Source organism: Enhydra lutris, unplaced genomic scaffold (genome assembly GCF_002288905.1).
Source record: "Enhydra lutris kenyoni isolate GAN:26980312 unplaced genomic scaffold, ASM228890v2 scaffoldscaffold39, whole genome shotgun sequence".
Classification (NCBI taxonomy): Eukaryota; Metazoa; Chordata; class Mammalia; order Carnivora; family Mustelidae; genus Enhydra; species Enhydra lutris.
In genome coordinates this window covers 20,748,758-20,773,927 of record NW_019154123.1, presented here as the reverse complement: position 1 = coordinate 20,773,927, position 25,170 = coordinate 20,748,758, and the positions used below count along the sequence as shown (strand labels likewise).

At 41.6% G+C, this 25,170-nt stretch overlaps 1 protein-coding gene across 2 annotated transcripts; it reads left to right on the top strand.

Annotated features, from left to right (window-relative positions):
• Positions 1-14,572: 14,572 nt before the first annotated feature.
• LOC111155193 (alpha-1,4-N-acetylglucosaminyltransferase) lies at positions 14,573-20,716 on the top strand. Of its 2 annotated transcripts, none has more exons than XM_022515295.1 (3): positions 14,573-14,699; positions 15,758-16,191; positions 20,102-20,716. In XM_022515295.1, exons 1-3 carry the CDS (start codon positions 14,573-14,575, stop codon positions 20,714-20,716), a joined length of 1,176 nt encoding a protein of 391 aa, XP_022371003.1. The 2 variants fall into 2 exon arrangements, with proteins under 2 accessions (XP_022371003.1, XP_022371004.1); XM_022515296.1 differs by having other exon boundaries at positions 14,585-14,695.
• Positions 20,717-25,170: the final 4,454 nt, after the last annotated feature.

Below are 25,170 nucleotides of genomic sequence, written 5' to 3'. Positions count from 1 at the left end.
GCCTCTTCCTTTGGTCTCTCCCTGCCTTCTGCGCTTGGGGTCCAATTTCAGATTACACCTAGAATGTTCCCCAGAGGGTTGCAAGCCAACAATCTTTAATGTTAACAGCTTACATTCAAGTGTTAGTATATCATGTCACATACAGTATAAGAACCTTACCAAAATATTCTCCCATTGCTTCCCCTTACACCTCGATGCTATTTCACCATACAGTTTGTTTTTACATATGCTACAAACTCCATACTATATTATTTTGATTTTTATTTAAAGTGACATATTTTAAAGTGATTGAAATAATAAGAAAAATACTTGCATATTTCTCCATGTTGCTACCATTTTTAAAAAAGATTTTATTTATTTGACAGAGTATGTGCCCGATAGAGAGCACAAACAGGGGGAGCAGCAGAGGGAGAGGCAGAAGCAGGTTCCCCACTGAGCAGGAACCCAGCTTGGGACATTACCATGTTTTAAATTAAAAAATTTATTTATTTATTAAAGTTTATTTATGTTTTTAGCAATCTCCACACTGAACATGGGGCTTGAACTCATGACCCTGAGATTAAGAGTCCCATGCCCTTCTGACTGAGCCAGCCAGGAACCCCATCCCATAAAGTTACCATTTTTGCTGTTCTTCATTCCCTCGTAGAGATCCATCTTTCCTAGTATAACTTTTCTTCTGTCTCAAGGACCTCATTTAACATCGTGCAGGTCTTCTGGTGATTAATTCTTTCAGCTTCTATATGGCTAAACAAAACAAAACAAAACAACAACAACAAAAAAGAACAACTTTATTTTGCCTTCAATTTTGAAAGACATTTTCACTCAGGATAGAATTCTTGGCTTAAAGGTGCTTGTTTTTGTTTTTGTTTTGTGGTTGAGTACTATAAATTGTTACTTTACTGTTTCTTTTTTAGATTGCTACTGACAAGAAATCTGGGATAATTCTTATCTTTGTTCCCGTATGTAATGTGAGTTTTTCTTTTTTTGCCTTTAATATTTTTTCCCTTATCCTGGATCTGAGCAATCTGAGCCAAACCATGGGCCTTGCTGTAGTTTTTCTCATGTCTTTGTGCTTGAGGATAGCTGAGCTTTAGAATCTGTGACTTTATAATTTCCATCAAATAGGGAAACATTTTGGCTATTATGATTTTTTGGACTAATTTCCCTGTTTCTATTGTCTGCCCTCTTTTGGGGGCTCCAGTTATACATATATCAGGCACTTGAAGTTATTACATAGTTCACTGATCCTCTGTTAATTTTTAAAGATTTTTTTTTTCCTCTGTGTGTTTCATTTCGGATAGTTTCTGTTGTTATGTCTTCAACATTTCTATTGCTATGTCAAGGACATTCTTTTCTTGTGTGGTGCTAAATCTGCCACTACTCCCATCAAACTGTTTTCATCTCTGATGTTGTAGGTTCATCTCTACAAGTTTCATTTTTTTTTATCCTTCTATGTCTCTTCTTAGCTTTCTTGAACATACATAATATTTTTATAATTCTGTTTTAATATCTTTGTTGGCTAATCCTAACATATGTCAGTTCTGGGTTGATTTCAATTAATGGAGTTTTCTTTTCTTTTTCATTATTGCTTGTCTTTTCTTGCTCCTTTGCATGCCTGGTAATTTTTTATCAGATGTAAAAGATTGTGGGTTTTCCTTTTTGGGTGCTAAATGTTTTTGTTTTCCTATAAATATGCTTGAGCTTTGTTCCAGGACTCAGTTAAGTTACTTGATGCTTTTAGGTCTTCTTTTAAGGTTGGTTAGGTGGTGTCAGAGATGTGTTAGTGTATGGCTGATTTTTTTTTCCCCTAATACTGAGACAAGGGCCTTCTGAGTTCTCTACCCAGTATGCTATGAATTATGAAGTATTTAGCCTTGATTGATGGGAACAGGAACTATTTCTGGCCCTGTGTGACCCCAGGTACATTTCCTCTAATCCTTGCTGATGGTTCTTTCTCTAACCTCAGATTGTTTCCTCACACACTTGCTTAATTATTTCCCTGATGAATTCGCAAGGATGACTCTCTGTAGGTTTCCAGAGTTTTTGCTCCATGAAGCTGTCTCCTCTCCAGCACTCTGCTTACCTCAATCTTCCTAGAATCTCAGTTTGTCTTTTCAGTGCAAGAAGTCTGTGGGTTCTTCCTGAACTCTCCATCCCCTACACTGAGGCTTTGAAATCCCCCTGTGGCAGGAGGCTGGGGCCATCAAAGGGCTCACCTTGTTTGTTTCCCATCCTTCAGGAATTACTGGCCTTCATTGCCAGATTTCACAGTGTCTTGAAAATTGTTTCATATACCTTGTTTATTTTTGTTGATGTATTTTTGTGCATTTTGTGTATTTTTGACTATTTCCTTTTTGTTTGTATATTTCGTGTATTTTTTGTTTCAGGTAAGAAACAAGGATTCTGGTATTCTGCCTTCCTGAAAGTGGAATTCCATATCCTGTACATTTTTGTTTCCATTCCTCTTGGTGTCTCCTTAGTGTAAGGCCTTTTGTTGGAGAGGAAGCCTAGTTGTTCGATTTCCAGAGTTCATGGAGGCTCAGTGGATTCTAGCCCCTTCAGATTTTACTATGGGCTCCTTGCTCTTATCTGCTACTATACTGGAAATGCCCTCCTGTCTCAGTGCCACACTCTATTTTGAGTTTCTCCAGCTCTCAGTTCTGATTGCTTCTCTCTGCTTTATCCAGCACAGAAGCTGATACCATGGAATTCTTGGGGCTATGGATGGATCGTTTGCATCTGCTTGTATTTTGAGATTTAGGGGGATATCCTGTCACTTAGTTTTGTTGTCAATGTTATCCATGGAATTTTGTTTTACAATTTAGTTGTTCTTCCTGCTTTTACATGGGGATTTGGAGAGATTCAAAAATCATGCTGCTGTTGACATTTTTCCAGAGTCCTGCTGAAATTTCTCAGGAGACATTTATGTTCTCACCACATTATGCATTTCTTTTGGATAATCATTTTTTACTAATAGTTTGTGCTTTTCCTCCTAAATAATTTAAATTCTTCTTCTATTTTTTCCCCCTTGGAAAGCTGTGGCTGTGTCTTTAAATTTTTTTTTCTCTGTCTTCTCTTCTTTCTCTTCCTTTTCCTTTAAAATTTTTTCCAAGAATATGTTTCATCCAGCCACAACATTTGGTCTGTTTTTTTTTTTTAAAGATTTATTTATTTGAGAGAGAGAGAGAGAGAGAAAGAGAGAAAAGAGAGCATGAGTGGGGGAAGGGGCAGAGGGAGAAATTCTCAAGCTGACTCCTTGCTGAGTGCAGAGCTCTACCCAGGGGCTGGATCTCACCACCCATGAGATCATGACCTGAGCCAAAACCAAGAGTCAGATGCTCAACTGAAGAGTCACTCAGCTGCCCCTTTACCTGTTCTTCTTCTTCTTTTTTTAATCTCTCCATTTCTATCAGTTTATTCTACAGATAAGCATTTCACCATCTCTTCTCTGGTCACCTTCTCCTGCCAAGTGCAGTTGCTCCAAAGGCATGTGGGGAAATCAGACAAGGGAGCAGTCCTTTGATATTTATCACAGATTAAGATCTACTTAAAAAGCCAGAGGAATTTAAGAACTACAGGTATAAGAAGAGAACAATCGAAAAGTGGAAGAAGAGAGAAAACTCAGAGAGAGATATATGGGGACATACGTATGGTGACCTGCTATATGACAGTATTGGCATCACAACCCCATGGAGGAAGCATGAACTGTTTTGTAGATGATGTTGAAGAAACGGTTCACTGTAGAGAGAAAAAGAAAAATCAGTCTTCACAATTCACCATGAACAAACAAATGGATGAATAAACATAATGTGAGCTATGAAATTATAAAGAAAAAAAGAAAAAAAATTGTAGAAGAGTATCTTTGTGATGTAGGAATGAGGAAGGTCTTCAAAAAGATCTCTCAAACACAAACTATTCAACAGAATAAGTGTTATATTTATTGCATTAAAATAAGAATATTTGTTAGATAGAGAACTCCAAAGACAAAATAATCCAGATGACATATCGGGAAAAGATAGTTGTAGAATTTAAAACCAACATGAGATTAATATCTAGATTTATAAGGAATGTGTAGATTTATAAGAAAAAGGTAGAGAACCCAACAGAAAAATGAGCAAAGCACATGAGAAAGGAATTTGCAGAAGAGGAAAACAAATAGCTAGCATATGTAAAGAGATGCTCAACTCATTAGTTATCAAAGAAGTGCAAGTTAAAGCAAAAGCAAGACATCCTGCAGGAACACTGGTGAACTGCTGACAGTCTAGTAATTGGTCACCAGCCCGGAAATGGCATGATGAGCACATGCATGGGATGGCTGTGGTGGCAAAAATAGAGACCATGCGTTGGTCTAACAGCATCAATCCCCACTTCCCAAGACTGATCTAGTTAGTGCTGCCTCTGAATGTCCAACTTATCAGCAACAGAGATCAACACTGAATCCTTGATATCATTTTGAGGAGACCAACTGGCTTTTTGGTGCCCGGTTGGTTGACTATCAGGCCCTCCCATTGAAAGAGCCAATGATTCATTCCCACAGGAATGACTATTCCAGATATGATTTTGCCTTTCTTGCCTACAAAAATTAGCCACAACATGCTCTGGGGTTATGGAATGCTTGATCCACAAGGATGGACTCTCATCCAGCACAGTATTTGATGAGAAGACTCAACAGCGTGGGAGGTGCAGGAGAGGGTCCATTACCTTGGGATCTACTGGTTATATCAAATATTGCATCATCCTGAGGGAGGTTTCTGGAACAGTCTTCTAAAGGGACAGCTGAAGTTCCATCTTCCAAAACACAGTATAATTATACCAACCCAGACACCAGTATATGGTGTACTGTTCTCAAGAGTCCATGGATCCAGGAATCAAGGGATTATATATATATATATCCCCTCACTGACCACCGCTCCTAATGACTTGCCAGAGGATTTTTTGTTGTCAGTGCAATTCTGGGCTCTTCAGTGTTGGAGATTCTGATCTCAAATAGAACAGATTCTTTCCAGGTGATACTGCAAGGGCGTCATTGAATTATGAACTGCTGTAAGGTATTGGACTTCCTGTGCCCAGGAACGAGGGAGGAAAAGGAGCAGTTTTTCTGGTGGAGATGATTGACCTTGCTCAGCAGGAGGAGGTCTGACTGCTTTTACACACTAGGAGCAGGAAGGAATATGGTATGTATGGAACCTAAGAGATCCACTTTGGGGCCTCCTGGTCCTCTTTTGCCTTATTGTAACTGTGAGCAGACACATGCTGCAACCCTGAACTGAGAAAGGGTATGACTATCAAGGATTCGGGCACTATAAGGTTGTGAGCTGCACAACGAGCTAAGCTACCAACATGTGATAAGGAGACCTTTGCGGGTGAAGGGGATTCAGAAAGGATGTTGGAGGAGGGAGTGGATGAGTTGCAGCCCTGAGGTCAGCTACAGTGACAGAGGCTGTGGTTCATCCCTCTAACCTCTTTCTTCTTAGTTTCCCTCTGGAAGAAAGGCCCATGGAAGCACTGCTCCCTGACACTATGTGGAGAAGTAGATCTGTGCAGCTCAAGGGGTGCACTGGCAGATATGAGGATGTGCCTCAAGGACCCCCAACCAGAGGACACATAAGTGACCAAAAGCCCAGCTACTGCTCTGTGAAATGCATCGCTGAGTTGTGCTTAGACGACTCTTTCTGTGGGCTTCTAGTGACTGATGTAGCAAGAATCCTGAGTAGACCCATTCCTGGGAGGCACAGCCCTTCTCCAATGGCTGACCTGTTTGAGGATGCTCTGATGACACTGCTGAACCTGCTGTATAGACAAAGACAGCTGTCAGCAAGGTGGCCCAGGAGACGTCCACCCAACCTTCTCAGACTCCCACTGGCACATTCCAGCTTTCCAGCCTCATACATCAACCTTCCTATTTTCTCTCACACAGGCATTTCTGCTACTAAAAATCCTTGTATAATTAATCTTGTCCTGGTGTCTGCTTTTCAGAGGACCTGAACATAGCTTGTACAGGAGGGGTAAGGAAGGGAAGAGTGAAGAATGACTCCTTGATTTCCTGATTTGGGTACTGGGTGCATGGTTAGACACTGAGATAAGGGAGACCAGGAGTCTCCATTTAAAGAGAGAAGGCATTACAAGAGGACAAACAAGAGGTGTGTGGAAGGACAAAAGGAAGGGAAGGCAGAGAGGTCTCAGGTAAGGAGGACAATTTCATCCATTAGGGGTTTCTGTTGCAAATGAAATTATCCTTTCCCCCACTAGAGGCCTGTGTTCAATTCTTCAAATCTTAAGACAAGTTCCAACCTCACTGCTGGCTCAAAAACAGATTCTTATGAAAATATATGGAAGGAAATCAGAGAAAAGCTTACTACGGGGTTTCTTTCTTGGCCATTTGGGCTGCTATCACAAAATACTATAGACAGGTGACTTAATCAGCAGACATTTGCTGTTCACAGTTCTGGAGGCTGGGAAGTCTAAGATCAGGGTGCAGGTTGGGTTCCTGGTGAAGATCCTTTTCCTGGTTTATATATATCCTGCTTTCTGGCTAGGTCCTCACATGGCTTTTCCTTGGTGCATGCCCATGGTGGGGGGGTGGGGGTTGGTGATGTGAGAGAGAGATTTCATCTTCCTCTTCTTAAAGGATGCCACTTCATAACCTCATTTAAACCTAATTCCCTTTGAAAGGCCCCTCCTCCAAAAACCATCATCAGGCTCTAACATATGAACTTTGGTGCTGGGTGGGGGTGTGGGGGATTGCCAAAAACATTCAGTCTATAGCAATTTCTTTCAACCATATTGAGAAGTGCTGATTCGCATGGCCACTCAATCATTATAAAGTTCCTGTGCCATGTGGACCCTTGGCACAGGTGGCTCCAAAGATGTCCCCAAGTCCTTGTAGGAAGAAGAAATGAAATATGACTTACAGAGTATAATAATAGCAAAGTGCCTTCAGTCCCCCACGGCTGGTCCACTGCTTGCTGCGGGCTTCTTGCAGATTCTGTTCTTTAGCTTGAAATTCTGGGGTGTGGGGCACAACTGTTTCACTGAGAACCATTATTTTCTCTCATCTCCTTGCCTTTGTTCCTATCCCTTTTCTTTTACTTGCAAATACATCTTTAAAAAAGGGGGAAGTGACATGTGTAGATACAGTAATTTCCTGAACAAACCCAGACACACATTCTTGATGGCTACATAAAATTTTGTAAACAGAAGCATATTTAACTGGTATGGCTGAGTGGAGAACAAAAGGCATTATTTCCAGAAACACAAAGCTAGAACGATTTTCTTAAACATGCAGAATAGTTCAAAATATTGCCCTGAGACAGGGGATCTTACTCTGGCACCAACTCACTGATTGTTAGTGAAAACATTTTTTTTCCCCCAAGATTTAATGTTGATAATGTCACTCCTCCCTGTTTCAATTACTCTCCCATGGGTGTCGAGTGTTAGGCTCTGGATTACTTCTCTCTCCGCAGGGAGCTGCCTCTGTCCAGCTATCTTCTCACTATTCATATAAACCCAACACTCCAGTTTTTGTTCCAGCTTCAGAACAGTAGTGAAAGGAATTAGCAAGGTTGATAAGATATCACCATATTGGTTTTGTCCTATTGATAGCTGAGTGGTTTAACAAATTTATCAGTCCCACTTGCTCAACAAATAAGTTAAAAACCGGAACTGTGGTCCCCAAAGTTCCAAAGTAAATAGGACAAGTATTGTGGGCTTGCATATTTCCTTCTCACAGTCAATCAGAGTTCAAAGAAGTTACAGAATTGAGAAGTGTGCTTTCCATGTGTTATTCAACTCAACAAACATTTATTGTTAAAAATGACTTTTACATTTTCCTTCTCAATACAGTGAGTCCTTTATGGAAGAGGAGTTTAGGCCCAAACACGGAACTACTTATAGAAGTTTTCAGAAGTTTTCCACAGGGCTAGGGGGTTGGGGAAATTTCTGCTATGGTTCTGTGGTTTTCTACCTTGTACTGCTTTTTATTTTTTTATTATTTTATTTATTTTCTTTTTAGTACTAGTTCCAAATATCCGAAGAACAGCATTGTAAAATCCAAAGAACACTGGATTCAGAGTTTTTTCCTCCATCCTGTTCATCCTTTTGGATCTATAGCAATCTGCATTTCCTAAGGTCTCATTACTTAGCAGCAAATAGCAGGCTCCATAGTCCATGGGATTGACCAAGTTGGGCTTATATTGCAACGGAGGAAATAAAAGATCTTTCACAAGTGGTAGACACTCCTAGGAAAGTAGACACTATCTGGATACACATGTGACTGTCACCAGTGTATTCGGACCCATCCACTCATCAAAGGTAAACAGCTCTTTGCACACATCTACTCAGATGTCTGCTTTGGGGTCCCTAGGACCTCCTTGGCTGGTTGGAGAAGGCCTGCAATTGTGTGTTGAATAGTTTGATGAATTTTAAACAGAGTTAATGTCACAGAGGGTCAAAGAGCAGGGACATTCCTGAGGTGACATGTAGGAGAAGCTATGGATAGGTGGCATCCAGGTAAAGGGACTGTTGCAAGCTGTGGGCCCAGGGTATAGGGTCTCCTGAAGTCCATCCTTGGAGCCTCTGGTGAGGAGCTGCTGCTGGGGCACCTGACCACAAGCACAGAAGGTTAGGGTGGTCCAGCCAAGCAGAAAGGGGAGCAGAAGGAAGGAAAAATAGTTCTGTTCTGAAGGGAGGAGGGAAAACTGAAGGGATGGATCTGGGGGCCCTGGGAGGTTTCTGATAGAGTGGCTCAGGTGACAGGAGGCCTCCTCAGAGGGACTTAGAAAGGACCTCACGCTGGGGCCCTGAAAGGTCCCTGCCGCACCCCGCCACACCCGCCATCCCATACCAGTGACACACTGCTTGGCTTCTGCACATGCCTAATTCCCTCTCACACAGGGCTGAGGATTTCCTTTTTCAAGGTTTACTGGGAAATAGATTTCTTTAATCTGAAAACAATAACTTAATGTTTGTCATCAGGGAGTTGAAATGCCATCTACTGTCATCATGTTCTTTTTGTCCTTTCTTCACTGTGGTGGACAGTGAGCATTGCGCTTTGCCTTATCAAGAGCTCTTTCACGCTCACTGTGAGCCTGCAGTCAGTTATCTTCCAGAGCGCATGAGGGAGCCGAGGCTCCCAGCAGACCTGGGGTCTTGTCCTGGTGCCCTCAGCCTGGGGCGGGTAGTGATATGACTCTAAGCTCAGTGCTCTTTCCTTCATACCATCTCCGTAGATCTTGGGTAGACAGGTCCTACTTTTTGTGCTTTAGGATTTCAGGGCATCACCAATGTTTACTTTCATTCTTGGGACAAAGACTACCAACTACTTCACTGTTCTCTGATTTCACCACTTGCTCAGTGATTTTGACCATGCTGCAAGCAGCTAGAAGGCACTAGGATATGTGAGTACCTGAGACACAGGCATTAGGGATGTATTGCTCCCCCAAATTGGAGCCCTTTAGTTACCCCAGAGTGGGGAGCAGGAGCTCTGCTCTCCCCTCCCCACTGCAGAGAAAGAAAACCAATCCATCCAATGCTAGGGAACTCCAGAAAGATGCCAAGGCACGCTGAACATAGAATTCCTAGGTTCAGAGAATAAATTCAGTTGCAAAGAAAGGTGTGTGTGGAGGCCCAAAGAGCTGTCCTGGGGAGCCTTGGCCACAAAGAAACATGAAGCCAGAGACGAGTGGGAGAGTTTTACCTTCCTTGATGTAGGATCTGTTATGTCAGGATCCAAAATTTGCTCAGGGGGGAACCTCCGTTTTCACACCAGAACACCCAAGGGGAACACCAGGTGGAAACCTGATCATGGATGGGAGAAGGCTCTGGACTGAAGACAGGTGACTTCCTGAGCAGAGGATGTCTCTGAATGCTGTTACTGAGTGATCCTGTCAGGGGGTGCTGGGGAGCAGACCACAGGAGAGTGACACCGACTCGGGAGATGTGGGGGCTGCCGCATCAGTGGAGGCTAATGAAGCTGACTTCCTGAAACTGACAGGAAGTTCACACACCAAAGGGCGACCTCTGGGCCAAAGCACCCTTTCCAAACCCATGTCACTGAAATTGGGAAATCAACTCCCATTCCAGATCACCAGGTCCTTGGACTACTGGGGTTTGTCCATTGCTTTGTGGTGATGGCTTTGCTTTTCTTTTAATCAAACCTGTGTTTGCAAAGTTAGAATCCATTTATAGGACTGTCTAGTGAGGAAACTTTCCCACATCTCTGCCCATAATTTTGACTGAAGTGAACTGCCCAGGTGCACAATCTATTGGCTCCAGGGTTGTGCTATGATACATTTAACCCTCCCTGATAGATCCATGAACAGGCAGGATTAGTGTATGGGTCACCTGATAGATGGTGCAAACACCTTATATTCCCCAAGTCTCTGTGTTTGAGGCATCTTAGTAAAAGGAGAAGCATCCTGAGAACTTCTTGTGTTTGGTGTTGAGCTTCTGCCAATGATTTAATTCCCCCAGTTTTTGAATTGGATGATTAAGCGGTGATTTATTGGAAAGTATAGTAGGATAGTAGGAAAAAACTTGTCGGCATTGCTAAGACCTCAGATATTGGTTAACTGCAAGTTCCTGGCTGGAAGGTGATAAAATAAAGGAATCTTTCAACTTCTAATGTTTGTGGATCCTGCCCCTGGGCTTCCAGGGAAGCTATACTTAAACACTTACCAAGGTCAAAATGACTTTGCAAAACCTCGGAGTATGGGCTTTAATTCTGCCGTGAGCATACACTGTACATCTGATTTGTTTAAAAAATAACAAAAAAGGAGCATTCCAAACACAAAGATTAAAAAGGGAAAAACCTCCCTGGTTCCCATGATTTTTAAAGTTATACAGCCTTGCATATGCTAGAAGCTTATGATAAGGTCTGCATCTTTCTGAAATGTCCTTTGTCTAATTATTTGTAACTTTTTAAAAGTGCACCAAATGTTCCTTCAGCAGATCACCCTCTTCTTTGTGAAGATTGTGTATCCTGGCCAACTGCCCTAGCTTGAGTTCCAATAAAACCCTTTCTTTTAAATATTCTAGAAGGTTTATTCAATTTGCATCAACTTTTCTTGGATATAGCCAGCAGGATAGCAGAGCAACTCTTGTGAGATCACCTGGGGGTCCCCTGGAACACAGGTTCGGCACCAGCAGGGCTCTTTGTGCCCCTTCAACTTCTTAGCACCTCGAAGGTGTATTGGGTGAGTTCTTCCCATATCTGAACCTCTTCAACTGGAGTTGATGGTCCTGACTTTTACTGGAGCTGTTGAGGGTTACCAGTAATATTCTCTAGGTGGAGATAACCTAGAGGGGTTGGGGTGGATGGGCTGGTCATTTTGATTTGGCATTATGCTAATTGATGTTATTAATATAAAGCTTGATTGAATTTTCCGGCTAGAAACACGACAGACTGAATCACTCCCCTTCAGGGAGAAGGGACACTTGCTCCTTCAGGCCAAACAGTGCTTTCAGGTGACTGAGAGCCTAAAGGAGCTGTCTCGGGAAACTCCTGCAGGCTCGATGCACAGCATACACTGAGCCTTTACTTGGAAGTGGTTACTCAAATGGGACATTTTCACTAAGAATGACTGGAGTCTCAGATGGCCCAGGTGGGATTCTTTTGACATGTCTGAATTCGTTTTCTTGTGCACACAATTAGAGAAAACCAATCATAAGACTAACCAACCAGAAGCTAGGAAGCCATTTGGTTTGATCAGTAAAACCCCCAACCTTGCGGAGGGACCAATGACCACAGAGGCACTCTGGGTTTCATTTGGCTTGTTGCTGCAGCTTTGGTATCTTTGGGCAAAACTGGCCTTGTTCTAATTGGAAAATGGAAAATGACTCATTAATGGATCCATAGATTATATGCTACCTTATGATTAATCAGATTTGTTTTATAAAAGAGAGATATTTGGAAATTGGATCTGTAATGTCCTCTCCACAAATGTTAGTGAAACAAAGGCTAGATTTTGGTAGCCTCTTGTTTGTGTGTATGTGTCCATATGTGTTATAAATGTGACATATTCTCTCTACCTCTGAATGGTATTGCTAAAAATTAATTTGTAAAAGAGCTCTTTTTAATTAGCTTAAAGGCAAACACTTGTAAAAACCTGCCATTCTAAAACTCAGAAAGATAAGAACTAATCCAAATGTTTTTCAAGTTCATGTGATCTGGGATAATCTTTAATAAGTTAAAATTCAAGTTTTTTGGTTTAATTAAAATAGGGCAGCTGGAGGGGGCATGGGGGGATGGGGCAACTGGGTGATAGACATTAAGGAGGGCATCTGATGTAATGAGTGTTATATAACACTGGGTGTTATGTAAGACTGATGAAACGCTGACTTCTACCTCTGAAACCAATAATAAATACATTATAAGTCAATTTAATTAATTAATTAAAATAAGTCTCCTATCCTTCCAAAAAAATTAAAAATAAAGTTAAAAAATAGACATGTCTTTAGAGTTGTCAACATTAAAAATAATGGTTGATTTTGTCAGCCTCATGAAGTATTCATGGGTTATTGTTAAAAACAAATAAGTTGAATGGATAAAAAGTTTTTTAATAAGGTAGAATACTGAAATATTAATTACTAAACATAGGTTTATTTGCTTTTGGTTCTTATTACAAAGAAACTAAAGATAAATTTGGGTCTGCTTATAAACATGCATTATGCTTTATTGAAAGTTGTACTATGAAAAAACACATTTTTAGAAATTATGAAATATATCTATAAACTGGCCAATTTAAAGAATTCTGATATAACAGACAGCTCATAGTTGCTTCCTACTTAGTTTTCACCTAGAGACTGAGGTTTTTAAGAATTAAAATTCTGATAAATGTGATTGAGACTGTTGGAAGTAATATGGAAAGCAACTCTGTACATAGGAAAGTGAGATATGTATCTTGTATAAAGAATGAGGATACATTTTTGTTGAGGAATAAAAATGATTTTGTCCTGAAATGAGATTGATTGTTTAGAGAGGAAAGAGGACAAAGTCTTAATGGAAAAAGAAAGTCATAAAATGTTAGTGAAGGAGAATCTTTAGAAAATTTTATATATGGTCAAGACTAAGATAGGAATGAATGAATTTTGAAAGTGCACTAATATAAGATTGGAATTTGGTTTTCCTCCCTGTTAAAAAGACAGGGATTGGATTGTTTGTCTGCTCTTGATAAGAAATTATGAAAAAAAATTTTTTTCTTTTTCTGCACAGAAAAAACAAAGATCTATAGATCTATGTTTTGTCTTCACCAGTTTTTTTGATTATGTAAGAAAATTAAAACTTCTCAATATTAAAAAAGCTAAATTTTGTTAACAAATATGTATGCTATGTTTGCTTTTGGTATCTCTTAAGGCCACCTTTGTTAAACAGATTAAGGTTTCCTTTTTTCAGATTAATTAAGTTTTAAGTTTTGTGATGATCTGTAATCCTATTTAGGCATTTGCTTTTGAAACTGCTCAGCTTTTTTTTTTTTAAAGATTTTATTTATTTATTTGATAGACAGAGATCACAAGCAGGTAGAGAGGGAGGAGGAAGCAGGCTTCCCGCTAAGCAGAGAGCCCGATGCGGGGCTCGGTCCCAGGACTCTGGGATCATGACCCAAGCTGAAGGAAGAGGCTTTAACCCACCGAGCCACCCAGGCGCCCCAAAACTGCTCAGCTTTTTAACAAACTTCTCCCAAACTCAAATTCTAAATGAAGTCTTTTTGACTAATTAGAGTTGTTTATTTGGTATGTTAATTGGTACTAACCAATTAACCAATTGGTTAGTACGAATTAACATAATTTTGGTATGTTTATTTGGTATGGTACATGCGAAGCATTGTCAAACAAATGATGGTAAACTTTTTTAAGTTATGTTGTGTGGGCAAATGCTATAACCATTGCAGAAATTACATAAAATTCCTAGTTTTAATATGTCCTGTAATAATGTCATCACTTGAAATTCTAGTTATTGAAATGTTGTGTGTCACAAAAATAATCAAATTTCCTTGTCAACTGCATTATAACAATCAGACTTTTAACCATGGCTATTTTTGAGTCGTTTGTCACTTACAGTTATTGTCCTAATGCTCTTGCAAATGTCTTTCAGCTTCAAGGAGATTCATGAAAAGGGCTTTTGATGAACACAGGTTTCTGATATCTTTAAGATCATAAAATAAAACTGGGTAAGAATCTCTAGAACTAATGGAAAAAATGCATTCAAACAGAACAAGAATGAATTACATGAGACGAACTGAATTGAAAAAGATGATTATAATTTTTATGATTCTTGTTTAAAACATTGCTCTTTCTCTAATGTTTGCCCTTCCAGATTCAAGGAAACCTTTTCTCTTAAGGTATCTGTGAGTTAATAGAAATTTGATAAAATATTCCATTGTAAGCAAATAAAGATAATTATCTTTTCTCCCTATCCAAACCCTCCAGAATTCAGAACTCAGTATTCTTTCTCTCAAGGCAATTATAGTCATTTGCATAAATCCAATGAGAATCTGTTCTCCTTGTAACAGGACACCCTTAAGAACATTGGCTGTATTACCAAAGCTTTAACTGGAATGTCATATTTGAGAGACACATGCATAGACTCAGATATGACTGGAGAACTTTAAGGAATGAAGGTTGGCTTTATGGAGTCAATAAAGCCCCTTGGAAATATTGGCTTGATACCTTGCTTATAGAGTTCCCAGAGCCTTACCAGGTAAGTAAAGAATGTCACTTCCTGACAGGTACAGGAACCTCAGGATATTTTGGGGACTTCAGGAAGAGAGGAATTCCCCCAAATCTATAGGTATTGTAGGTGAGTCTGATGGCAAGTATTTGGCTTGGCTTCTGGCCTTGAGAGGCTATTAAAAGTTCAGTGTGAAATTCCTTATAAAAAGTTCCAGCAGAGCAGATTTTCTGAAACCCATATGATCGATCACAATTCTTGCTATAAATAATTAGGCCAGGGGCGCCTGGGTGGCTCAGTGGGTTAAAGCCTCTGCTTTCGGCTCAGGTCATGATCCCAGGGTCCTGGGATCCAGCCCCCCATCTGGCTTTCTGCTCAGCGGGGAGCCTGCTTCCTCCTCTCTCTGCCTTCCTCTCTGCCTGCTTGTGATCTCTGTCAAATGAATAAAATATTTTTAAAAAATAAATATGTCATATTTGTTAAAATGGACTTTTTATTCCCAAATGAATTAGTTTTAATTTGGCTATCTTCAACAGAAATGAGGATAATTTTAGGGAGAAAAATTAAGTTGCAACAACACATCCTTATAGGTGTTAGATTCTAGTTCTAATTAATTGTCTTTGAATGTTTGTTGTGTGCCTATAAAACTGGGCTGGATCCTGAATTCTTCTGATTTCCTCAAATACCTGGCTATGACTCTCCAAATGAAGGTTTCCAATTTTCTCCCATTCTCTTGACTTGGAAACCCTGAGAACCAAAGATGCCCCTTTCCCTGAAGCCCTGGAAACTGAAGTTAGACAACCTGGGGCAAACTTCAGAAAAATTTCTACCATAGCTCATGTCTTGATGCTCTTCATGCCTGGTGCTCTATGGGCCCCTCAAAAGGGTGAATGATTATTTTCCTCAAATCCTTCAGATAAACCCTAGTGAATGCATTTTTCTTTTACTATTATTGTACTTGATTTGACCCTATTTTTTTAGGATTTAAAAATCTAATCTTAGAAGTGATATTCATGTCCCATTTTCTTGCATGCTGTCTTCATCAGGTGTTGTGTGTGTATTTTTGTAATGAATTGTGTTTCTTTCAAGGAGCAGGCCAGGAGAGAGACGTAGACATGCTGAAGGAGCTCCAGCTCTTCCTGTTGGGCATCCTGCTGCTTGTCTGTGTCTTCTTCTACCAGCTCGACGTCAAGTCCAGCTGCCTCTTCTCCTGCCTTCCTCCCCAGAAGTCCCAGCAGGACCTGGGAGCCCTCCTGGGCCATGGGCGTGGCATTGTGTTCATAGAGACCTCGGAGAGAATGGAGCCAACTCCACTGGTCTCTTGTGCTGTGGAGTCTGCTGCCAAGATTTACCCTGGGCACCCTGTGGTGTTCTTCATGAAGGGTCTCTACGACACCACATGGCTACCCTCAAACTCCACTTACCCAGGCTTTTCCCTCCTCTCAGCAATAGACAATGTTTTCTTCTTCCCTTTGGATATGAAAAGGCTGTTTGAAGACACACCATTGCTTTCATGGTACATTCGCGTAAGTGTTGAGAGGCTCTTAGAAGGTCAGCGTTGGGAGGGACCGCAGAAAAGGGGTCCCATTTGCTCATTTTATGGATAGGTAAACAGAGCACAAGGACTCAGTGTCAGAGATGGGACTAGGACCCAGATCCTGGCCTTTTTTCTACAGCGTTGAATCCTGATTCAAATAAGCAGGAGAGACTTAAGTTAGGTTCATCTTGAGCCTCTTGTCTCATGTCTCCAGCCTTATTTCTTAGGAACAAGTTCTCCTTTGAGACTGTTCTTTTTTTTTTTTTTTTTTAAGATTTCATTTATTTATTATTTGAGAGAAAGAGAATGAGAGAGAGAGAGAGAGAGCATGAGAGGAGAGGTCAGTGGGAGCAGCAGACTCCTCGTCAAGCAGGGATCCCGATGTGGGACTTGATGCCAGGACTCCAGGATCATGACCCGAGCCAAAGGCAGTTGCTTAACCAACTAAGCCACCCAGGCGCCCTCCTTTGTGACTATTCTGAACCAAATGAGTCTCTAGATCTTTTCTGGGGGTTATAACCACTTATTTTTAATTTATTTAAACTTATCTATGTTAAACTTTATTTTTTTTTGCATCTAAGTGGGAAACTAGGCAATATTTAATTTGAAAATGATGTGAACAGAAAATTCGTGAAGGATCAGGCAGAGTGCTGTTGTATGAGATGGGGTTATATTAGGATATGACCCAAGAAATATCTTTTTTCTTGGGTCATATCTTATGACTCAAGAAAACTCCTGGAGCTCTTGAGAATCTTGTAATCTTCATCTTGATAACATAGCATAATAAGGAAATAATATTTCAATTAAACATTTCTCTCACAGAGGACCCATGATTGGATAATGCTTAAGGAAATTACAGTAGAACCACTTAATAACTTCACTATGCAGTTTTTAGCTGTGACATCGTATAAAGACTACAATGCAATATAATAGAAGAATAAATACACTTACGTTATAATGTAATTGTAATTGTTTTAGTTATATACCCCACCCCTCCGATCTATGTGGAAGAAAACAACCTGAAGAAAATAATACAATGCATGGTAATAGTAGGTGTTTTTATGTGATTCGATTAGGAGTGCATTTAGTCATGAAAATATGTTCATTTTAAAAATAAAATTATTCTAAACACTCAAAGGTAATTTAAAAATTGACATCCAAATAACACCATTTTCTTGCCATATAAAATCCTTTCTAAGTTTAAAGCAGAGGCTAGACCAAATGGCAGCAAACATTTTCTCTGTAAAGCGCCAGACTGTAAATCCTTTAGGTTTTGCAGGCCAAGAGGCAATAGTGAAGCCACTGTGCACCTTCTTGTGTTAGTTTCCTATGGCTGCTGCAATAGATGAACATACACTGGGTGGCCTGAAACGGCAGACATTTCTTCTCTTACAGTTATGGAGGCTACAAGTCCCAAATCTGTTTCACTGGGTGGATGTCATGGTGCTGGCAGGGGCCCAGTTCCCAGGGAGGCTCTAGAGAAAAATCCTTCCTGTGGAGATCTGCACGTGTCCTTTTCCTGTGTGTGTGTGTGTGTGTGTGTGTGTGTGTGTGTGTGAGTGAGTGTGAACATTCCCTCTACATCTGTCTTTAAATGATACTTGTGATAGCATTTAGGGCTCATCAGGACAAGCCAGAATAATCTCTCCATCTTAAGATCCTTACTGTAATCCCATCTGCAAAGACCCCTTTTCCGTACACGGTGACGTTTACAGGTTCTAGACTCTAGTGCCTGAGGTCTTTGGGTGGTCATTATTCAGTCTACTGTCCTGGGGAGAGGACACCCCAGCTGCTACATACTGCCATCTGGAGGCATTTTCTGGACTACGGGACAGGCCTGTGGGGGCGGTGCCTAGTTTTACTCTTGGCCCCGTGGGACTTCTAGATCTCAGTGTGCCCATCTCTTCTCCTGAAGAGTCTGGAGCTCTCAAATTGACACCCACCAGGAGGGGATGGAACAGCTCACCACACTAAGATTACACCTGCAGCCACCAGCACACCCCAACAATTAGGCAGCTGCCAGCATGAGCCCCTGGGAGAAAGCAGGGCAGGCCATGGACCAGGGAGACAGCACCTGGCAGTAGAGGGGGCCCCTGGGAGGAACAGGCTGGTGAGGTCCCTGTCGCTTGCAGGGCTAGCCTGCTAGAGGGTGTTCCAGGAGGACTAAACAAGAACAGGCAGTGTGTTGGCCTACTTTCCCCACACCTGGGGTAGGCGAACATTAGCTAAATGGTGCTTTGCTCCTTGGACAAATAAATCTCTGCTCCAATTGTCTTGGACGATGCCACATACCACACCCCCACCCCCTGCTTTTTGCCCCTCACAGACTAATCATGTACATGAGGAGATGAAAGCCTCTGCATTTCTGAACTAAAGAAACGTTAACTTGATTCAACACAGCATTTTCCAAACTGATTTGAGCATGGATGCCTCTTTTGGTAGAACATCAATGTTTTCTTGGGGCTAAAGTTCCATAGGGTGTAGTTTGGGTTCCCCAAGCGGTATGTCAGTTTTACAATGTTAAGTTTTCAGAACAGGGTGGCTCTGGGACACATCTGACCACATCAACAGCCTTCCTAACTTGCCTCTGTGCTTCCGCCCTTGCCACCTCCCAAGCCCCACCCCTGTCTGTTTTCCACATAGTAGTCAGCATGACCCTTTTAAGACTAAGATCACTTGACTCCTTTCTTCCAAACCTTCCAAATAATTTCAGTCTTTACCCCAGCCTATGTGATCTGCTCTCCCTCTCCTCCCATCCCTCTCTGCCCCCACATCCTATCCCTCTCCTCCACTACTCTGCTTTGGCTACTCTACCTCCTTTCTTTTCCTACACATAGCGAGTGAGGTCCTACCTCAGGGCCTTTGCACTTGTTGTACCTCTACCTAGAACCCTCTTCTCTGAGATATCGGCATGCTTCCCTCATCAAATTCATTCAGGTTTCTACTGGGAGCCAAGATAAGATAGGGCTCCATCCTGCTCCCTTCATAGTCCCCTTATCCAGCATTTCTTCCTGCACAGTCCTTATGAACACTCAACGTATCATATATTAATTTGTTTATCATCTATCTTCACCTAGCAGAGATTTTTGTCTGTCTGTTTACTGCTATCTCCTTAGCAACTATAACAAAGCTTGGCACATAGAAAGTAGGCCCTCCATGGATGTTATTCAAGGAATTAACTACTGAAAGAAGACATGCACGCATTTTAAGAGTCTTCTACCAATTTCTCAAAAAACATACATATTGATCTATTTACAGTTTCCTAGTTTATTTTTTTTCTTTATCATTTTTTAGCATTTTTAGGACTCAAGAAATTCTTCCTTCACAGTTTCATATTTGTGGTCAATGTACACCCTGCTGTGGGCGCCTGGGCAGCTCAGTCCTTAAGTGTCTGCTTTCAGCTCAGGTCATGATCCCAGGATCCTAGGAGGGCTCCCTGTTCAGCAGGGAGTCTGCTTCTCCTTCTCCTACCCGCGCCCCCACCCCCCCACCCCCACTTGTGTTTCCTCTCTCACTGTTTCTCTGTCTGTCAAATAAAGAAAATGTTTAAAAAAAAATTACACCCTGCTGAAAATGACTCAATGGGTTTATCGTGAAATCCCTGCTGGGTTTCTTCTTTACCATTCCATTGTTTCATTTTTTTTTTTTAAACAAATTCACGAAATCTTTAAAAGCTGCTAAAATCTTCCCATTGTTACTGACTGCTGCAAACTTGTCACTTGAAGGCAAATTTTTGGGTGGAACTAAGTTTGGTAAATTTGCAAAATTGGGCTTTTGTCCGGTAGATTTTTGAGAAGCTGGCTTGCTTCCTTCTCCACAGCCACCCTGGGCTGGCCTCCCGTTGGGACAGCCTGCCCTGTCCCCCTGCTGCTGGGGCTGATTTGCTCCTGTTCTTGCAGATCAATGCCAGTGTGGAGAGCAACTGGCTCCACGTCAGTTCTGATGCGTCCCGCCTGGCCATCATCTGGAAGTATGGCGGCATCTACATGGACACCGATGTCATCTCCATCAGACCCATCCCCGAGGAGAACTTTCTGGCTGCACAGTCTTCTCGGTACTCTAGTAACGGGGTGTTTGGCTTCCTCCCCCACCACCCCTTCCTGTGGGAGTGCATGGAAAACTTTGTTGAACACTACAATTCAGAAATCTGGGGCAACCAGGGTCCCAGTTTGATGACGAGGATGTTGAGGCTGTGGTGCAGACTTGGAGACTTCCAGGAGGTGAGTGACCTCAGGTGTTTGAACTTGTCCTTTCTACACCCCCAAAGATTTTACCCCATATCCTATCCGGAGTGGAGGCGCTACTATGAAGTCTGGGACAAAGACCTGAGCTTCAATGACTCATACGCCCTGCATCTGTGGAACTACATGAACAAGGAAGGGAGGACTGTGGTCAGAGGAAGCAACACGCTGGTGGAGAACCTCTGCCGTAAGCACTGTCCCAGGACTTACAGGGACCTGATTCAAGGCCCAGAGGGCTCGGGGACTGGGACTCTGAGTGCAGGTAACAAATAGAGGCAGCATTGGGCTGTTGCTGCTGTGTCATAGGACCGAACATTTCCTGGAGTGCAAGTTTTTGGTTCATACCCACGTTCCCCAGGGGGGTGGGGCTGACCCATGTATTAGTTAGGATCATCTCTCTCTGTAATAGAAAATTCCCAAAGACATCAGTGTGTAAAATATAGAAGCTTCTTTCTATCTCATGTAAAAGATGTCTGAAGGCTGGTGATTCGGGGAGTGGGGGTGGGTATGGTCACTACGATCATTGGGGACCTAGGTTTCTTGCATCTTTTTGTTTATCATTTGCTATCCTTAGTGTCCCATAGCCCATGGTCTATATGGTTGCTTGATCTCCAGCCCATTATGTCTGCACTTTGGGCAGTGCGAGGTAGGAGGGAGGGAGGTGCGCTTCCTATATTTTATGAAGACCTCCTACAAGTCCCTTATAACACTTCCCCTTACATCTCACTGGTCAGAGTGTAGCTGCAAGAGAGGCTGAAAAATTTAAGGAGGAAGAGAAAATGGGTGTTAGGAGAGACAGCTAACAGTTTTGTTACATGTTACATTTACATCTGTAAGATTAATTTTAGGACCTGTTAGAGAATTGACTGAGGAAAAAGAGATTTGATCTCTGGTCCTGATTTTGATATTCATTAATGCTTTCAGTCAATGAGCATTAACTGAGTCCCTTCGGTGTGCCAAGCACTGATTGAGTTGTAGAAGATAGAGCTGGATCAAGCAGACAAGGTTCTGTCTCAGTCAGTCTGGGCAGCACTAGCCAAGTGTCACAGCCTGGGTGGCATATAAACAACAGAAATTGAGTTCTCACAGTTCTGGAGGCTGGTAGTCTAAAATTAGGGTGAGGATCCTCTTCTGGTGGCAGAGGGCACTTTTCTTGTTGAATCTTCATATAGTGGAAAAGGTCAAGGGGAATCTCTGGGGTCCCTTTTATAGAGGAACTGATCCCACTCATGAGGGTTTCACCCTCATGACCTAATTTCCTCCCAAAGACCCCACTCCTATCATCATCACATTGAAGGGTAGGATTTCAACATATGCATTTTGGTGGGACAGGAACTTTCAGTCCATTGTAGGTCCCTCATACTTATTCTAATGACTGGCCACATCCCCCCTCTGATACCCTCTTGCTTTTCCCAGGGTGTCTGCTGTTCCCTACCCTACCTTAATTGGCTTATAAAAACAAATTACAAATTCTAATTTTTACAAACCATTTCCCCTTTAACAGTCACATAAAAATTTACCTCCCCGCTCCAGGATGTATGAGAATCAATATTTCTTCTATAAATATTCATCAACCAAGATTTTCTAGCACTTTCCTTTTGGTAGTTGGCTTTATTGGAAAAATGGTTTCTGTTTTTTCCAAATATAAAAATATGATGAGTTTTCAAACTACATGGTCCCCCACCCCATCCCCTTTCACTGTGCTATTTCCCCCTTTGGGAATCAATGCTCTGATAGTCTTATTAAAAAATACTCACAAGTCATGTCTCTGGCCCAGCTTTATTTATTTCTGGCTGCTTGCTCTGGATTCTTAGATATCTGACACCATGATCAGATTTTGGGGCCTGCTGCTCCCCCTCACAGCTAAACTCCTGCTGGTTTTGAGCTCTCGTGATTGTCCTCCCAGGTGAGGATTTTCAGGGCCTACCCTTTCTGAGAGGATAGTCTCAGACATTGGATTTCATTTCTGCATCTGAAGAATACATGAGAAATGGTTCTCCAACTAACATTCCCAAAGGTTCTGAAGGGTTTAATTAGGAATAACTTTAATATTTCTTTTTTCCTTTCATTTTCTATCTTTCTTTTTTTTTTTTTAGAGAGATTACGTGCGCACCCATGGGAGCAGGATGGGGGAGGGGCAGAGGGCGAGGGAGAGGGAGAGAGAATCTCAAGCAGGCTCCATGCCCAGCGCAAACCCGAGATGGGGCTCAAACTCACGACCCTGAGATCATGACCTGAGCTAAAATCAAGGGTCCGGTGCTTAACTGAGCTACCCAGGCACCCCAGGAATAGTTTTAATATTTTAAAAATATCTGAGGTGTTTCATGATGGGACCAAATAGGTCAATCTGAATGTCACATTTCCTTATGTGGGGCTGTAATTATACAAATTCATTGTGTTAATGTTGATAATTTGATGTTTATAGGGAGATTTATTTGAGAATAAAATGTCTTTAGTTAATAAAATGTCAGAAATAAATTAATAATGTATTGCTTAAGAAGTACAGTTTGTTTTGTAAGAAAGGATATGTCAAGAGGTGGTAGTGGTGGTGGACGGTGGGGCAAGGGGCTAAAAGCAGTGAGTACAGTAAGAAGTGTGGGATTTCTGGGGTTCCAGTTGGCCTTGGATTCCTTGTGACCTCTTCTGTTAGTCTGCGGCACATGTTTATGTCACGATAAACTTTGAAAATAGGCCATGCTGGTGGTTTCTCTATACTGATTTATTTTCCAAATCCCACACTCATTCTTAGAATTTCAAACAATAAGATTGTATAGAGCAAAGAGTGAAAGTACCTCTTGTACCACTGTCAAGTTTGGTATGTCTCTCTCCCCTTTTCTCTGCATTGGTAAGAAGCTTTGGCCCCAAAACTAATGAAGTACTGTATGGTGACTAACATAACATAATAAATAAAATAAAATAAAATAAAGGAAGTGCCTCTTGCACTATTGTCAAGTTGGTATGTATCTCTCCCCTTTTCTCTGCATGTATAGCGTGCTATCAGTAAAAAACTTTGGCCACAGGCCTTCCAAGTATTTCCAACTAGCACCTTGTCCACCCTAGCTCTTCCTTCCAGCACCCCCACAGTGTAGCAAGTAAAGGGTTAAGACTGGCCCTAGGAGGCTGTCCAGTTTCCTGTGGGCTAGTGGCTAGTGGCTGTGCAAGTCTGATAGTTAAATATTTGAATATCACCCCTGAATTTCTCATATGATTATTATGTCAGTTATTTTTCACTTTAACAGTACGTATTCTTGATACCCTTTCTCATTAGCATCATTATTCTTCCCAATGGTTGCAGAATGTTTCATTGCAGGATATATATCGTAATGTATTTAGTGAGTACCCAACTGGTGGACATTTAAGTTGATTTCAATTTTAATAGTGCATGTAATGCTGTAGCAAAAGCTCCGATTCCTGCATTTTTGAGGACTTTACATTTTGATATGTGGTGCCTAATTATTTTCAAAAAAGCTCTTTGAAATTGCCTATTTTCCCATCCTTCATCAATGCCAAACATCTATTAATTTTAACCAATACAATAGTTTTTAAAATGTACTTAATTGTCACATTAATTTTGGTGAGACTTAGTGTTACACATTCTTTTTTTTTTTTTTTTAAGATTTTTATTTATTTATTTGACAGACAGAGATCACAAGTAGGCAGAGAGGCAGGCAGAGAGAGAGAGGAGGAAGCAGGCTCCCTGACGAGCAAAGAGCCCGATGTGGGGCTCGATCCCAGGACCCCGGGATCATGACCTGAGTGGAAGGCAGAGGCTTTAACCCACTGAGCCACCCAGGCGCCCCAGTGTTACACATTGTTAATAATATATATTCACTTATTCTGTGAATTGCCTAATATATTTTGTCTGCTTTTCTATTGGGTTGTTTTCTATTTCTTATTGGTATGTATACTTTTTGTATACTAAGGAAACAAACATTTTTAATATTTTAGTTGCAGTTTTTTTAGTTCGTCCCAGTTTGCCATGCCTTGGGTTTGTTTCTAGACTCAGAGAGCCAGTCCTGGTTAGGCTGACAGTGCCTTTTTCATTTTGCGGAAGAGAAAATATTTTTCCTGAGGAAGGAGATCTCTTCTTAAGGGCATCAATATCCTTCAAAGTGACTTTTTTCAGGGAATAGGCTAGAGTGTAGGCTGTGCCTAGGGAAGAGGCCCCCTGTCAGCATCAGCCAACTTGATATGTGAGAGTGCAGGCCTCTTGTTGCCAGATCCTCAGATTTTTCAAGAGAAATCAACAAACCAGTTTTTTATGTAAAATCTCCCTTTGACTCTATACCTGTCTATACATCAGCACTGTGAAAACCCAACAATATAATTTTGACCTAAAATTACCTCAGTTACCATGCATGGCCAGCATCTCAGCACTGGGAGATCTGCCTCATACACCTCACATGTCCTTCTGGAAGCTGGAGCTGCCTCTGGAGCTGGTTTCTGAGCTGTGATGCCAACAGTTGACAGCAGAGAGCACTCTTATTGTGGGCTTCCTAGGTTCCAAAGTCCACCTTCAAAGGGCAGTCTGTCACACTGTCTCCTGACACATCCCTAAGTGTAGGAAGGAGACCAGCTGTGATGGCTGTGCTGAGTCAGAGAGTGGGTGTCTGTCACTGGCTGAGGAAGGGGTGAGAGGCGAAGGGGCCAGATGCAAACCATAGGTACTGAGAACCCACCCTTTTCTCCTCCCATCCAATAGTTATGGCTCAGCTGCTCCTGGTGAC

Excerpts from the sequence above, each read along its gene's own strand:
- LOC111155193 (XM_022515295.1), top strand. The coding sequence starts at position 14,573 with ATGCATAGACTCAGATATGACTGGAGAACTTTAAGGAATGAAGGTTGG. Across the intron at positions 14,700-15,757 it reads CCCAGAGCCTTACCAGGTAA|CAGGCCAGGAGAGAGACGTA; the intron begins GTAAAGAATGTC and ends TCTTTCAAGGAG. Across the intron at positions 16,192-20,101 it reads TGCTTTCATGGTACATTCGC|ATCAATGCCAGTGTGGAGAG; the intron begins GTAAGTGTTGAG and ends CTGTTCTTGCAG.